Below are 16,613 nucleotides of genomic sequence, written 5' to 3'. Positions count from 1 at the left end.
CTGCCCCTTCACACCACCACCTTGGTTGCCTCACTGTACATTAGCTCTTTGCCTCCACTACCATTGAATAAGCCACAATTAAAGATACTGATATTCATAATCTGCCCCTTGTCTCTGATTCTTTCCCTGTGCCTCTGGGAAATTTTTTTAGCACTTGAAACAAATAGCTGCAGCACCATCTAGTAGTTAGACTTGTGGCTATGCTGGTTGCTTCTGGGTCTTGCTAAGTGTATAAAAAAATTATTGTAGGGGTTTTGTTTCTCTGTCCTGGTATTTCAGGCAAATGCAACAGTTTATTTATAATTATGTCTCTCCTATTGTTTAATCCAGTGCTTTTTCTACAACATAACATTTTCGAAAGTGACCTTTTCTTTATGGAGCCTTCCTTCCTCACCTGTCTGTTGTAGTCCCTCCCACTATTGCTATGTGGTGGCTGGCTATTTTGCAAGTTCTCTCCATTATAGAGGTTTTAAATAATCAGGGTAACTGGGGAGATGCTTGCTTATGTTTTCCTGAATTTTTTAATTTTTAAGGTTTCATTGCATTGTCATTCTATGTTTCTGTCACTAGTTCTGTTACCTTATTTGTAGACCCTGATAAGATTGGTACTGCAATGTGCACCTGTTCCTCTAAATCTTTCTCCTCTTTTGCATCTTGTCCTTTCTTGAAAATGCAGGGTGAGAAGGGGTGAGGGAAAGAAGATCTGCCAAAGGAATTTCTCTTTCAGGGTTGTATTTCACTTTCAAGTTTTTACCTTTGTCACTGTAAGATCATGCACCCTAAATCTTGGCAATGCAAAAGCCAGAAGTTGTTAAGAATATACTTGGGCGTGGGGGTGACCATTCAGCCTGTCTGCAGCTGGCTCCTCAGTGTCCTTGAACAAGAGGGCTTGAGAGTAGGCTGGATGGATTGTCTTGCTGACAGCAGCCCACTCCTGACTTCCAAGTGTTCTCAAACACAGCTGAGAGTGAGTAGGATGGCAATAATGCAGATGGGAAACATCAGATTGGATGACATACACATTTTACACTATCTCTGTGTATCCAGCAGAGCGGTGGAGTGAGGAACCACTACTGCCACGTGCCATGGTGACTCGGTCCCTGCTCTGCCACGGTGGGGCATTTAGGCACCATTATTCCATGGCATACACTGTTACTTAGGAGCAGTAGGAGAGCAGGGAAAACATTTTTCTACACTCTTCCATTCTCTGACTTCCTGAGTATCAAGTGATGAGCAGCAGGTTGTTGCCAGGCAGGAAGGAATTGTGTCTACACACATAGTCGAGGCCCTACCTCGACCGAGTGCCGTTCCATGGCTCAGCTGTGCCTGTCCTGATCTGCCCAAAACCAGGAATAACTAATGGGGCTGTGTTTATTCTGGAAGATCTCAATTGTTATGCTGCAGTCATATCTATATCTATGAGGTTCTGGATATTTGAGTGCTATGGAAGATAATGACTTATTTGCATACAGTTTTTTGTGTGACAGCATGAGCACTGTTGATCCCTTTTCCCCTGGGGTGCTTTCATGCAGCTGTGCTACTGACACTCATCAATGCTTTGTGTTTGCTCTTTTCTGTAGTGTTTTTTGTAGTGTTTTTTTTTAGCTTTTGAAAGTGATTAAACCCTTTGTACGTGAATATCCTCATTATGTTTCTGACATAGTAGTGCTAGCTAGCTTCTTTTTTTTCCCCTGCTTTTTCTTAAGGCACTTTGATCATCAGGACTAGTCTGGCACCTCCTTCTTGTGGGGAGATTGCTTTGAGATCTCCTTCACCATTTTTGCTGTACTTGGCTGCATCATTCCTTACTCCTTTGAGCTGTCTTCAGACTAACTAACCAACTCTGCACAAGTTTGCATTTTCTTGTAACTAACTTTAGACTTGTACTCCCTGTGTATTATAGGTAAAGTTTAAAGACTTCTTTGCTGGTTTTTGATAATTTTTTAGGTAAAGCCTCTTCTGTGAAAAGCTTTACTGTTCTGCACACACCCTCTGGAGTCTTCCTTATGCTGGCTATTTACCTAAAGCCACAGGGATGTGGTTCCGTGGTGGAGCTGGCAGCAATAGGTGAACAGTTGACCTCAGTGATCTTAGAGGTCTTCTCCAACCTGAGAAATTTGATTATTCTATTGCAGCACCATATGTTAAGCACAGTGCTGGGAATGTTTCTTCCACTGCTCTTGGTTTAGTCACATGTATGAGATATGGTATGTGGTGCAGTAAAAACTTGAAAAAAAGCTTAAGTGATCTTATGTAGATGTTAGTGCCCTGTGATGTAGCTTTGTGTAGGTCTTGCAATTTCTGTTGCAGCACTGGATTGGGGTTTCTTTACTGATTTCATTTGGGTTTTTTCCCCAAAAATTATGTACATTAATATAAACTGAAGTCACATTGCTCTCTCCCTTTCTTTTTGAACCAACTGTTTTTATAATCCTGGCAGGAGAGTGGCGCACCTTCAACCAAAGAGGTGAGCATTGATCTCCACAGGAGAACTCAGCAGTTTGGCAACTTGTTCTACTGACATGTAGGTAGAACAGATTGAAACTGGAAGCAGGCACACCCACAATTCAGGTTTCACACTTTCCGAGATGGTGTTCTAATTACCAAAAGAGAAACAAAAGATGTACAGGACTACAAACTCTGCCTTTGGCAGTGTTTTCTGAATACTGACCATAAACCAGTACTCGTCTGTATTTAAATGCATTAATTTAGAGCTTAGATTCTTGACACTTTCTGTGACCTGAAACTTATTATCACACTCACATAAGTACAGATGAGAGAATTTGTTTTGAATATGTCTCGGAGCATTTCCTTTAGGCAAGTTGAAGCTTCCTAATGTTTAAAGTACTGCCGAGTACCTAATCTGTACATCAGATTCTCTTCCATTCATTTTGAGAGGATCTAAGTATTATTTCTAAGCATTCAGATTTTTACTCCTCATATCTAAACACAGTATTGCTGAGCTTCATAATGTTTTACTTCTGATCCCTGTGTAGTGTAAAATGTGAGCAGTTTAAATATCCTATTTTTCCAAGGCACTTTGGGGATAAAGTGTACGTGCTGCAGAGATGGGGTAAAAGTATCCAGTTAAAATAATGAGTGGGTAGATGAGCTTAGTGCCTGCCTGAAAGGCTCAGTACCCAACACAGCTAATGAAGACTCCAGTGTCATTCAGTTTGCTTCAGTGGCTGCTGAACAGTTAGTTCCTGGCTGTGCTCTTTTTATCTCGATATATCTGAACTGTATGAACAATACTGAAGATGATTGAAGTAAACTTCAAGGTGATGAAAGTTACAGGTGTTGAGATGTTCTTGTATGCAAAGAGAGGAGAGGGGGGAGCAGACACAGGTTACATTGCATTGTATTTATACACATTCTTTCTCTGTCACACAACAAATAATGCCAAAGAAACTTAAGAAAGCACATTTAAATAATATTTTTTAAATTATTCAGAGCAGCGATAATGTTATGTTGGTACATCTGTAATCTTTATTTCTTTTATTAAAAGAAATACGTTAATAATATCATTTAGGTTTTCTTTTAACACATGAATTACATTACTGAAAACAAGCAATTTATATTTTCAATTCATTGTTATTTCACTGGGATGTTTTATTCCTCATTGAGACAAGATTTTCCGTGATAGGTTATGCTACTAAGGAGAATTTTTAATTAAAATCATCCCTTTTTTTTACGGGTACTGAATTTCTTGTCCTTGCCAATAGGACTAACATATGATGTTGAATGCAGTGCTGTAATACAAAGAAACACAATTTTTCACTGCATATTTTATTGAAAGAGCAGAATACATCACTGAATTTGAGAATTTTCAGCCGATACTGTTTACATGTGCAAATAGGAAGAGATGATGCACCCTTCCCCCTTTATTGTTGAGTGGTAAATTGTTGCTATGGTGATCGTTCTTTCCATCTCATCAGCTATAACCTGGTTTTCCACATCAACTGAATAGCTTCAAGCAAAGCATGATCTTTATTTTTTTTGTATATCAGTTAATATTGTTTTGCTACATAGTATTGTCTTGGGACTTAATGTCAACATCAAGAGGCAGTGAATATAAGCAAGATAGTTCTAATTCTGTTGCACATAAATCTGTTCACTCATTAAAACAATCTTCATGTAGCTGCCAAAAAGTTTCAAGTAGATTTATTAAAGGAAGCTTATTTTTGGTGGGTACGGTTGATTATTTTCCTTTCATTATTACAAAGACTATAAGCTTTTGTAGTAAATATGTGGAAAACTTGGTAAATCTCTGAATAATGTCTCAGTTAAGCGATATGTTGTTTGTTTTCTAAGGTGATGAAAACAGGGTAGTTCTAGTAAAATTTCACAGGGCAGTTTTATTTTCTTGCAGTGTAAATTGGTACACGTGGTTCAGATGAAGAGAGATGCCTGCATGGTGGTGAGAGTAAGCCAGGTGACCTGTTGTAGGGTCACCAAAGGGCAAAACAAATGAATGTGGTCTGGATGTGGTCCTATGCATATACACAATAGATTTGTGTCAAGAGAAAGGGCAGAATGAGCGTGTGGGCCATCAAAATATTGCCTTGAAGCAAGAGGTGCCTTCTCTTATCACCACCACCAGGTTTTTGAGGAAATGGACCAGGTGTAATGGCAAGCCTTGGAGACATAGGTGGGACACTGCTGTATAGCATGATAAACAGGGATTTTTGAATAACCTCTTTGAAACTTAAATTGATGCTTTTAAAAGACAGTGTTTATCTTAGCTCATTTATGTATTGTTCATTCCAATCAGTCTTTCCTATTCATCTAAGATGTGAAGCATTTAAAAACGTAACCATATTCAGTTCTGGTCTGGATTGCTAGACAGCATATGAGCAACTCTGTGTTTCTGGTTTCACTCATGTTTCAGTATATTTAATTTATTTTTTTTCCCTGGGAACTTTTTCTGTCTGCATTATTCATGCTGTTTTAAGTTGTGTGTCATGATCAATAAGGGAGCAAGACCATATCTGTCTGTTAATTACCAAGAAGACCTGAAGAATAGATAAGGTTTCTCAAAGACTGTTCAAGTCTATCATTTCATGTAAAAGCATCCTTAATTATCATATACACAAATGCAAATAATAGTTTCTCTGTTAGTAGTCTTTTTGGATTCTGTATAGGAAAGAGTGTTATTCATGTCTCAAATATTGTGCTGCCATGGGCAGACTTACTTTTAGATGTTTATGACCTATATTTGTAGTGAGGGATGTTTTGCTAAAGAATGTCAAAGATCATCTCTCAATAGAGCAGTTTCTTAAAGGATATGGTGAGAGTTATAGTATAAACATAAATGCACTATCTATGGAGGCAAACTAGGAATTGGATTGATATTTCAAGTAAGAAGAGTTTCTTTTCACATTGTAAGTCTAGGGGACAATATCTTGAATTACTCAGATCTCTTGGAAGTACTTACTGCATGACTACCAAAGTATTAATCCTTTTGGCTAAAACACAGTTCACTAAATAGCCTGACAGAAAGTACCACGTGGAAGTGAGGAATGCCATATTTCCTTCCAGCTGCAGAGGATGAGAAGTAAGTTACTGAGAAAGCATACTGTAAAGTTGCCTGAGCCAAAACAGCCATTACAGGGTTCTTGTAGTAACTGTTTGCTTTGCCCGACTTTATTAGGTAGTATGGTATTTCAGTTGTGAATCTGCTCATCTTAGTTTTAGGAGCTACCTCATTGCTTTATTTCGCCTCACCAAATCTGTGTGATAATGCAAACTGAGCACCTGCAAAAGACCCTCTGTGGCATGAAGTCCTTGCACATATTTCACAATCACATGGAGAGACCAGAGAAAGACATTGTTGTCATGTACTGATCCTTTTTTTGTTGGGGGAGGAATACAAACAATTTCAGCATTTGGAGCAAAAACTGTGGTGAAAGAGAAGCAGCTGCTCCATGTTTTGTTGTTGCATTTTCTTGAGCAATGTTTCCTACAAAACCAGAAATAATTCATCTCTGAACAGAAGCAGAATAACCCAAGGCTCAGTAGCCCCCAGACCCAAAAAAATGCTGAGTAGTCTTTATACTAAGCTCTTTATTTAGTCAAACTTCTCACTTCCTTACTTCTTTCCCAAAATCTGTGGTTTCAAGTATGTTTTTAGCCTGTAGTACCAGGAATCAGTACCAAGAATCAGCTGCAAACAGGAGACACAGACTGATCTGAGTGCAGGAATGACTGAGACTTCGGGAAGAGAAGACAGTTCCTTTCAGCTATGCTCTTCCTTAGATTTAAACATACATGAAACCATAGCCTTGCTTTACCTGAATTTTTTTTTCCTACTCAGTCCCTTAAAGGGATCTGGTGTGTTCCTTTGTTGTACGAGTGTAATCAGGAATTCGATGACCTGGAAAAATGTGTTCAGGCAAAATGCCAACCAGAGAAGAGAATCTTCTGAACAGTAGGACTGTGCACATGGGATCTGGTATTTCTTTCTGTATTATTTCCCTTTATAGAAGTAGCAGGGGTTTTTCTTAATTTTTCTTGCTATTGTTTCTGAAACCATGTCCACATTTATATATCACAAAAATAGTTCAATAAAAGGCAAACATAAAATCAAACCCACATTTGCCATGTAAAAGGCCATAAGATAACTGTTCTCCATTCCACTCAGATGTGTGAAAGTGTGCACCAGGTGCCCTGTTTAATTCTACTTGTTTCCTGTAGTCAATATTCTGTTTATTTAACGATTCGTTAATTCAAATAGCTAATTCTAAATTCTTCTGTATGTAGTGGTAAATAAGACTTCGTGGCTGATATGTAAAAAATATTACTTTTAACCTATTGCTTGGTGGTGTTGAAACAGATTCAAAAATACAGCTACAATAATAAACAAGTTCTATATATGAATTTGTTATTTGTGTAAAAAAAAAGTTAAAAAAAATTACAGTTTTGATCATCTTAAGGATGACTGTGCTGGCAAGGAGACAGTATTCTCTCATATAAGGAAAGACAGACAAAGAAACTGTTGATGCTTGACAGAGAATATCTATTTCTATAGATTGAAATGCATAGCTTCAAAAACAGTTTAAGATGGAAATTATGGTGTTTAAAAAAAACCAAACACTACCACCACCCCCAAAAAAACCCCCAAACACATACAAAAACCTCTTTCCTTCTGGAACCATTGAGAAGAATTGAATTTTGTCTTCTACCTTAAGTGTCAAGGATGCAGTGTTTTGTCTGCATGAATGTAGTTCTACCCCTGAACAGAGACTATCCTTAATGCTTTTCTTGCCTTCAGAATTCACAAGGAAAAAACCCAAAAATGTCCCATATAAAAGATCATATGGGTACCAAGGAGATTTCTAAGCTCTGTTGTTTATTGTTTATTTTTTTTATATTATTGGTAAAATTTATCTGATGATATGTTTTTCCGATTTGCAGTTTTTATTGTCTTCACCTTGACTCAGGTTTCTCTACAGATCTTCTGAAGTACTTCAATTTCTTCCATCTGTCTACTGTATAGCAGTTTGCTGTTTTCACAGCTTAATTACTGCTGAGCATGTTTTATTTCCTTACTAACCTGTTTGTCTTCTTGCCTTGTAACGTTTCTTTTCTCTGACAAAAGCCTGACACTGTTAAGAGGCAATACCATTGTTCAGGGAACTTGCTTAAACAACATATGCTTTGTTCCTTTTAAGCACTCTGAAAAAATGTTGTCTGAAGGATAACAGAGAGAAAAACTGTTAGACCTTTCATAAATATTTTCATCTGAGATTAATGGTACTGCTTCTGTGTTCCACAACCTTTCATCACAGCAAATTATAAGAGAGAAACATGATTTGCTCCATCCAAAAGCATTATAATAAGGGAAAGAAAAATAAGTGTTTTAATTTAAAAAAAAACACACCTGATTTAGAGTAAGTAAATCAACAGACAACATAGAGATTGTTCTCCTTAGCTAAATTACTTTTTAGCTATGTAAAATTTCCTATATATAAAATATTCTAGATTAATTATTCAGGATTCCCTCATACACTTCCAGGATAACAGTGCCTTTTCATAGTGTGGTTTGAAAGTCCTTGATGCAGAAGGCAGTTGGCTTCATAGATTTACGCAAACTAACTGTTATATTTTACATGTAAAATAAATCTTATTCTGGAATTATTTTTATGTGTAGAAAGAGACCACTGAAGAGAATAGATGGATAGCATTAGTACTGATTATTAGGTATTATGCTCTAGTAATTGACCCAAGTAAAATACCTTTTTTAATTTAGTTTAATTCAAGGACAGATGGATACCAAACATCTCTATGAAAAAAAAAAAAAAGTAAGGGTATTTAAGTTTCAAAATTCCAAACTTCACCTTGTCAAAGTTTTTATGGCTTGTGTTAGATGTAATTCATACTCTTCAATGAAGAGATATCGTAGGAGGAAAAGTAATTAGCTGGAGGTGGACTCTTCTTTGCTTAATTATCCCATCTCCAACAGGGCTAAATTCAGCTCTGACATAACACTGGCAAAAATCTCATTCACACAGCAGTGGCACTGCAATACATCATGCTCCACTCTCACCAGGTGGCATTTCTTCTTCAGGTGTGTGTCACTCAAGGTGTGTATTCACTTCTGACAGGCTAGACGAGGGGAGCTGTTTTGTTTGGTGTTAATTGCAGCATATTTTCTGCACTACACCCAGCTTAGCCTTTTTATTCCTCCATGTAGGATAGCAAAGTACAAGATGCATAAAGCTTCCATGTAAAAGGATAACATGAAGGGATGTCCTTGTTTCCCTCTCACTGTGAGAGAATGTGATGGGTATTAAAAATACTTGTTTTCAACTCAAACATTACCAAAACCTTTGAGAATATCCAGAATTCTAACTCTGCCCTGATCTATTATTCTCTTGTTCGGATGCCCACAACCAGATATTCATAAGCTTTAAATTTAGTCCACCTTGCAACTAACATGTTCTTCCGTGCACAAGATAAAAAAGTCAACATTTTTTTTGCGAGGGAAACTGCATGTTCAGATATTTGATATGGCTGCCCTTATCTGCTGTAATTCACAAAATGTGAGGTTGATGACTGAAACTCTGTCTTCTGCAGCAGCTCATGGCCTCATCAAACCTTAAGCAAGTTCCAGCATTTCTATCGCAAGCAATTAGTGTCCATTAAGCACACTACTGAGAAGACTAATGCCTGACTGCCATGGCAAAATGTCACAGAATAATAAGGCGTTAGCAACATACTGATGCTCTTATACCCTGCTGAGGTATAAAAATTTCAGAATGACAGCACCAGTGATGCTCTCAACATGGGAATCAGTAGCCATAGTTACTGCAGTATGGGTCTCATTATTGATCCCAGTTACAGGGAGATAGATGCACTTAATCTGAATTTGCTGGGTTTGATATAGCAGCTAGCTCAGATACAAAGTGTAGTACCAAGTGCACTTAAATCTATACAACATTCCTGGAAGAGGTTTGGTTCACTGGTCTTTGCCCTTCTTGCTCAATAGGGATCTGCTCCCCTGTCCTCAGTGTTCTACCCAACAGCAGCTTATTTGGCATCTTATGGGAGTGTCCTGTGAGTGATGCTCAGGACTGACTGAGAGGGGGCAGTTCAACTGTCCTCCAATCAACTGCTACCTCACTTTTTTCAGGCACTGTCTTTTAGGAATTGGTCTGCACCAATGACAGACAGGAGTCTTACCCTCTCATGATCTGAGGCTTTACCCTTGAGGAGTGTGTATGTGGAAGAACTGGGTCTCGTGGCACAGGATTAATGTGTCTGGAGATTCAAAAGACTGTGGCACACATGGACAGTTAACATCAGGGAAGTCATAGCATGTCAACTTCTTTTTCATGCAGGCTCATCTTGCACATTAATGAGTGACTTCTAAATTCCATGAGAGCACTGGAGTAGACACCAGCCAAAAAGATGAGATTTGTTGAGAGAGGCAAGAAAAAGAGCTTGAATATTTTTACAGTGACTCCAGTTGAGCCTCCTAAGTGGTATGAGTTGTACAGAGGGATTCTGTCAAGTAAAAGCACACCTAAGGAGAAAGACCCCGAGGCCTGTGAGGAAACTGTACCTCAGCTTTCCACAGCTGTTTGGCTGACTGCTACGTCTTGCTGGCAAGGAATCATCTTTTCATATAGGGTGGGATGACACCTTATTCTCACAACAACAAATAGGTCAATTTTAGTGAAACAGAAGTGTCCACTGTTAGCCAAGTAGCTTTGCAGGAAGAAATGGCCGTACTGGATATCCTGACCATTCGTGGTGTAACGGAATAGCACCTCCAGGTGCTCTGGGGGAAGGGAGACCTTTTTAGAGCTCATAGTTCTTCAGCATGGAGATTTGGTAGTGTATACTCACCAAAAGAACTGGGGCCTCTTACTCTGGGCAATGGGGGAGCAACACATTTGCTCTCTAACACAAGACTGTACAGTTGCCAAAAAGAGTTGTCCCAGCATTGCAAACAGAGCCTTATGGCAAATGTTTCTGGGGTGCTGCTGTGGAGTCAACCTTCCTTTTTCTTTGACATGATTCTTGTTTCTGAGACTACCTCATAGATTTAACAAGAAAGCAGATAACTGTTTTTAACCAACACTAGAAAATATGGTTTCTCAGACTCTTACTTTGCTCTGTTCCCTCGAGACTAATTGTTAGGGCCTCAGATGGCTCGGTCCTTAAATACAGTTTCTCCTGACTAGTCCACTCAGTTTCAATTTTCCATGCCAGAGACAGCTTTTATTTCTTTACCTTCTCCAAAGACTTTTTTTCTCTGTGAAGTCTTTTTCACACAAAATTGACCCCCTTGTTTCATGTAAGGTCTTTGAATGAGGGTCCTGCTTTCTTGGCACTGGGAACTGTGTATTTCCTCAAGGTAGATAAGAAAGGCGATTTCTTTCCTGTCCTTAAAAAATACAAAGTTCTCCCCGTACTATCTCACTCGTAAGCTGGTAATATTTTATTTGATTTTATCATACCATGTTTAAAGTAATAAGACTGATACACTGTTTCTGGCATTTTTACAGAGATAATGCATTATATACCTAAAATTATCAGTAAAGGGTGCTGCATCTGGAACTTTTCCATGATGTTCTCACTCTATAAAATATATGATGTGTTAAAAGAAGGAACCCACTTATGTTTTTACCCAATCAGCCAGATGATTAGAGAGAACTAATCATGCAGTGATTCATGTTGTGACCTGCATGCTTTCTGTCCAGATATTATGGACTTGAACACCACTGCCCTTTGAATTGTTATTCAAACCCATTAAACCTGAGCAAAGGGTATAATTTTTCTCCCCAGTGATCGCTCTTTTAATGTACTTACAGAGAGGTTGAATTTCTGCACATAGAAACTCTGATTAAAGTACATTAAAATCCTCGACCTAAGAATTCCTAAAAGCTTTCTTTGTATGTCTGCCCATTCTGTGCAATTCCACCTTGATCGTCAGGTAGAAATCTAGTTGCCATATTGACCCTTCTAAAAGAGGTCGTTTTGTATCCTATTTTCTCAGTATTTGAATAATCAGAACAGTACTTTGCTACTAGACAGGTCAGCCATTCACGAAAAAGTAAATTGCAAGACTTTATAGCTGGACTCAATTTCAAAAGAGTTAGAAAAAGAAACTGCTAAAAGCAAATTTCAACCTATGATGAAGGATGTCTGCGTAATTTCTTGCAAACTCACCCATTGCAGTACATCAGCAAGCGTTTTCAGCACTGTACTTTGTGGCAAAAGTTTCCTTTATCTCAGCAGGGCTTTCACTGTACATCAGTCTCACAGAGAATGAAATGTTATTTGTTTAATACAATTGCAGAGTAAGTCTCTACTTGTTATCAAATGACTTCTGCTTTCCAATGAGAAATCATATTCCATATACATCCACTTGCTGCCGGAGCATGCTCCTGAGGGAGCAGCAAGACTGCTTTATGGAACAGACCCTGACATTTTGTTAAATAGTATCATCTAAACATGATGGGAGGTCACATTCCTTGTTCAGTAGACATACACTTCATCAATAGATCTAGCTGAAATTCTGACAGTCGTTTGTTGAGGGAGAGATTTTTATTACTGTTATTATTTTGCTAATTGTGTAAGATGAGTTAATCTTGCAGTGATCATCTTGAATTATCAAATTCTTCAAGAAAGCATGTGTTTACTTTCCCTGTCCTTCCAGTGGCTCTTCAAGTATGTCCTCCATTCCTCCTTAAGCCCCCAGCAATGCAGGCTTCAGCATGACTGAAGCCTTCCCGGTTGATGACCTTTGTATTTCCCCATGGGATTCATAAAATAAGATATGTATTCAGGTGACGGTGGATCTGCATGGACACTTGGAAGGACCAGCTTGTCTTGGTATACAACCAAGCAAAATAAATTGGTTTTTGGGTATTTTAGCCCAGGGAAGAGAAGGCTTCAGGGAGACTTTCTAGCATCCTTCCAGTACCTAAAAGGGACCTACAGGAAAGATGGGATAAGGGACTCCTTATCGGGGAGTGTAGTGGGAAGATGAGGGGTTTCAAACTGAGATTTAGGTAGGGTATTTTTAGGATAGATTTAGGTTAGATATTAGGAAGAAATTCCTTACTGTGAGGGTGATCAGATGCAGTAACAGGTGGCCCAGAGAAGTTATGGATGTTCCCTTCCTGGAAGTATTCAAGGCCAGATTGAGTGGGGCTTTGAGCAACCTGCTCTAGTGGAAGGTGTCCCTTCCCATGGCAGGGGAATTGGAACTAAATGATCTTTAAGATCCTTTCCAACCTGAACCACTCTATGATTCCATGATTTAAGATAATTCATCCAGTCCACAAGGTTATTCCAGGACACTGGCTGTACCAGGATTTATCAGCCCTTTCCCTGCCAAGATGCATGACCTTGACACAGTGAGGCTTTTTTAATGTTCTCAAGAAAAATAGCAGATGAAAATATTTTCCTCTCACTCACTGGTGTTCAGACCCTTGCAGTTACCACTGGCTGGCAGCAACATTAATTGCTGTAGTAGCAGCAGTTACTCCTGTAGTGTTAATTTATTGAAGACATGAAGAGTGCAGAACTTAGATGGGTGTCTATTTAGTAATGCCCAACACTTCTGGAAGACACTGCCATGTGCATGCAGCACCATTATTCAGTGCAGGCAGAGCAGATCCGGTGCTTCTGGCAAGCTGTGGTATCCCTGCTATGCAAACAGAAGCAGCATTGGCCTTTCTCTGATACTCGTAAAAGCTCAGATACCTGCAGTTTAGAAAGGTAACTTATTTGTAATAGTTTACTAGGAGACTAATTTTTGAGGCTCAGGGATTGCTTGTCAATCCCGATCTCAAGCACCAGATCTCAAGACCGGGCCTTAGTAGGAATAGCTTTTTGGTGGGAGGGGGAGCACATGGTATTGCCTAATAGGAGATTCTTGTCTTAGCAGCTGCTCCAGTGTCACAGTCATGAGTGTCAGTAAAACCCATCAACCTTTAGATAGATGTGGAAAAAATCTGATAAATCTGTGTTTGTGCGAAGAGAGGACAAGGAGACATTAGAACTGATTATTTTGGGAGTTGTTTCCTCCTTCATAGCATGCAGTGGTATTTATGCTTAAATTCTGCTATTAGTGATGGAGAAAAGAGAGTACTTGATTTTTAGAGGAGACTGGGAGAGAATGTTAGGGCTTCAGACAAGGCCTGTAGTAAGGGGGGAAAAAAGGAGCAAATAGACCATGACCAGCTCTGTTCAGAGGGTCCCAAAACAGTAGACTTCATGAGTCTGCAGAAAGTTGTTGCCCTCGTGAATGGTTAGTGCTAAATATGTAATACAACAATGAATCCTCAACCTTACCATGCAGATCTGCATGACTTCAGCTGAACAAAGCAGTCAAGGACCGCTCTAAGCAGGAACAAATAGGCTGCTGTGAACACTCAGCAGTCTCTGGATGCCACAAAAGCCTTCTGGGCATCTAGGCAAGATCATCAGCCCTATGGCAACCAGCAGAGAGCAACATTCCTGGGTTTTCAATTTTTCTGGTGCTGATAGGACATGCTGGTTGTTTATTCAAAGTTTGTGTTATTGGCAGCCTTGTAGATAGCTACAGAGGGTAAATATATACATAGATGTTTAGTGGAGGGGGGTATGTATATGAAAGAAGGTTATTTTAAAGCTGTTAGCTGCATTTGTCATAAACCCAGGTTTTGCATTTCCTTCATGCTGGAGATAGCAAAACCTGTGAAATAGCTGTCAGCTGCCCTGTATCTGAAATGATCTGATGTTATTTTCAATCTGCAGTGCTCTTCAGTTAAGAGGAATTACATGTTTACAGATGGAAGGATCATCAAAGTCTTTCTTTGCTTGTTTAACCTGTTCAGTCTCTTGATGTTTAATGTATAATATGAACAACTGGATTCATGTCTGCCAGCCTGGAGAAAAGTCAAATCAGATACAATTATCCCTGCACTTGTCTTTCGTGGAGAGCTTACGCCCTTTGTTAATTAAGCTGTTCAATTATAAGGTATCGTTGTTTTCTGTTATTCAGGTATTTCTGTGAATTTTTATAACAGTTATCTTTACAAAACTGAAAATGGAAGAACTTATTCCAGAATGGTTTGCTAGACATTTTTCTATCGGTACTATTTTCTAGACATCTGGCACCTAATCAGGGAACAGAAACGAATCATGCAAAGAAAGGTAAGCCCAATTTAGTCTTGGCTCTAAGATTGCTGAGGATACAAAAAGTAAATTTAAACACACATTGTTAATGCCTTTAAAAGGCTGAAAATACTGCAGTATTGTTTCCCCACTAGATTTTAAGAACTGTGATTGAACTTTGTTCCATGGTCTGTGTATCCTTTCTGTTCTCATTAGTTTTGAAGATTTCAATTCCATACTGTTTCTACATTTCGAGAAAATGTCAGAAATAAATGTGTGTGTTACAGCTTTTGTAATAGAGAAAACCAAATAAGCACCAAGCCACTAAACGAGTAGTAGGGACTTTTTACTTAGTATATTTTCCTCCATCAAGCACAGTAATGAAGTCTTTGGGTTCAGGTGCTAAAACTACAATATAGTAAGTTACAGACTGCCAAAGTCACTTAGGAAAAGCATGAAGCATGGACCTTGAACTATTTATGAATGGGGAGTTCACCTTGCACTTTTTGAAGCCAGTAAAAACCACAGAATTTTAAATATTTTTCATGTTTTTCCTGTAATATTTGGTAATGTAGTTTTCATGCAGCAAATGTGTCGCAAGTTACATATATATTAGTATGTGAAAAGAGATCAGATGCTGGTTTCATATTACAAATTTTACTCTACAAAAACTTTGGTATTCTTTGCTAGAATATCTCTAACACTGTGGACTTGTCTTTGCTTGAAAATAAAAGAAATTCATAAAAAAACCCACATCAGCTCTGTATAGGGGAGAGATAAGAAATAGGCATTGTTGTGGATGACATTTGACATAATTTTCCTGAATAAGTTTATTGACTAATAGAGCTTCCAAAAGTTTTCTAAGTAGAACTAGTCTAACAAAAAAAATCTAAATAATGACATCTGATTTCATATTTTCTGATTTTTTTACCTTTTAAAGTAATTGAAAGTGGTAAAAATCAGAACACTGAAAAAATGAAGATAATGTTTTTAATGGAAAAAACAGTCCATTTTTATGCCAAAAAAAAAAAAATCCTAGTCTCTTCCTGTAAGCTGTTCTTATTTTTCATCTAGCTGTACTCCTGGGATGATGATTTGTTGTTGCTTTCTTATGCTTAGTGTAGAGTAGCTGCCAGATATTGATGTTGATGATAGCAGTCATCATACCTACCATTTTATTTCATTTGTCCCAGGTGGAGAACAGTTTTTTAAAAATATTTGTGCTGGGGGAAGAACAATGCACTAAACATACCTTAGAAATTATCTAAGCAAATGATCACAGTGGTCCATGTATTCCCATTTCGTTGAGCAGGATTGCCTTCTCTGTGCAGAATCCTTATTACATGGAGTTGTTTTTCCATGAAGCTTGTATTTTATGATGAACGGAAGAGAAACTTATTTAATTTCCTTTTTGTTTTCCTTTTCACTTCACTATGTCATCAGGAGCAGCTGAAGCTCAAGTGTACATCTACTTTTTTATGCTTCCAGCTAGATTCATTGTTTCTCTTCAGTGAAACAATATAATTGGCTTTAGTGATTGGAAACAACAAATTGTTTGCAGCTATTCCTTTAGCCCTTTCAAAAAGAAACCTCTCCTGTCTGCAGGAATTAATATTATGGGGCCAGGAAACTGGAAGAAAATATTGCTCACTAAGTAGACTTGGTAATAAAATAGGATAGAATATAGTCTGTCCTATGAAGCAAGATGGACAAATATCCATGTAGATTTATACTTTTCTCTAGATGTACTTGATATTTAAGAGGCATGAAAAAATACTGTCAGTGAATCACCATTGGCAAAAATGAGGGAAAAAGCCCTAAGAGCATAGTATACAGAAGTGTATTTTGTCCAAATGTAAATTTTCCCACAGGAAAACTTGCATTCTGCTTGAAGTGATGCTGCTCATCTTGCTGAAATTGAAGACTGTGCCATCTTTAAGATTTAACGAAGGCGGTGTCGATCTTTTCTCACACGTAACAAGCAATAAGACAAGAGG

General features: G+C 38.3%; 1 protein-coding gene across 4 annotated transcripts in view; it reads left to right on the top strand.

Moving 5' to 3' along the window:
- The window catches only part of JPH1 (junctophilin 1), an 82,738-nt gene that overhangs the window by 30,322 nt on the left and 35,803 nt on the right, over positions 1-16,613 (top strand). The window contains exon 3 of one of the 4 annotated variants that reach the window (XM_051768665.1): positions 14,609-14,741. The exons of the other annotated variants lie outside the window; for them this stretch is intronic. Within the exon in view, the coding sequence (XP_051624625.1) occupies positions 14,609-14,726 (118 nt within the window). The 3' untranslated portion in view covers positions 14,727-14,741. Of the gene's footprint in view, positions 1-14,608; positions 14,742-16,613 lie in introns of those variants that run through there. 4 annotated transcript variants of the gene reach the window in all.

This window comes from Manacus candei, unplaced genomic scaffold, assembly GCF_025592945.1.
Source record: "Manacus candei isolate 608988 ecotype Guabito, Panama unplaced genomic scaffold, ASM2559294v1 h1tg000008l, whole genome shotgun sequence".
NCBI classification, from domain to species: domain Eukaryota; kingdom Metazoa; phylum Chordata; class Aves; order Passeriformes; family Pipridae; genus Manacus; species Manacus candei.
The sequence above is the reverse complement of the archived record's forward strand: the minus strand, read 5'-3'. Positions and strand labels throughout refer to the sequence as shown.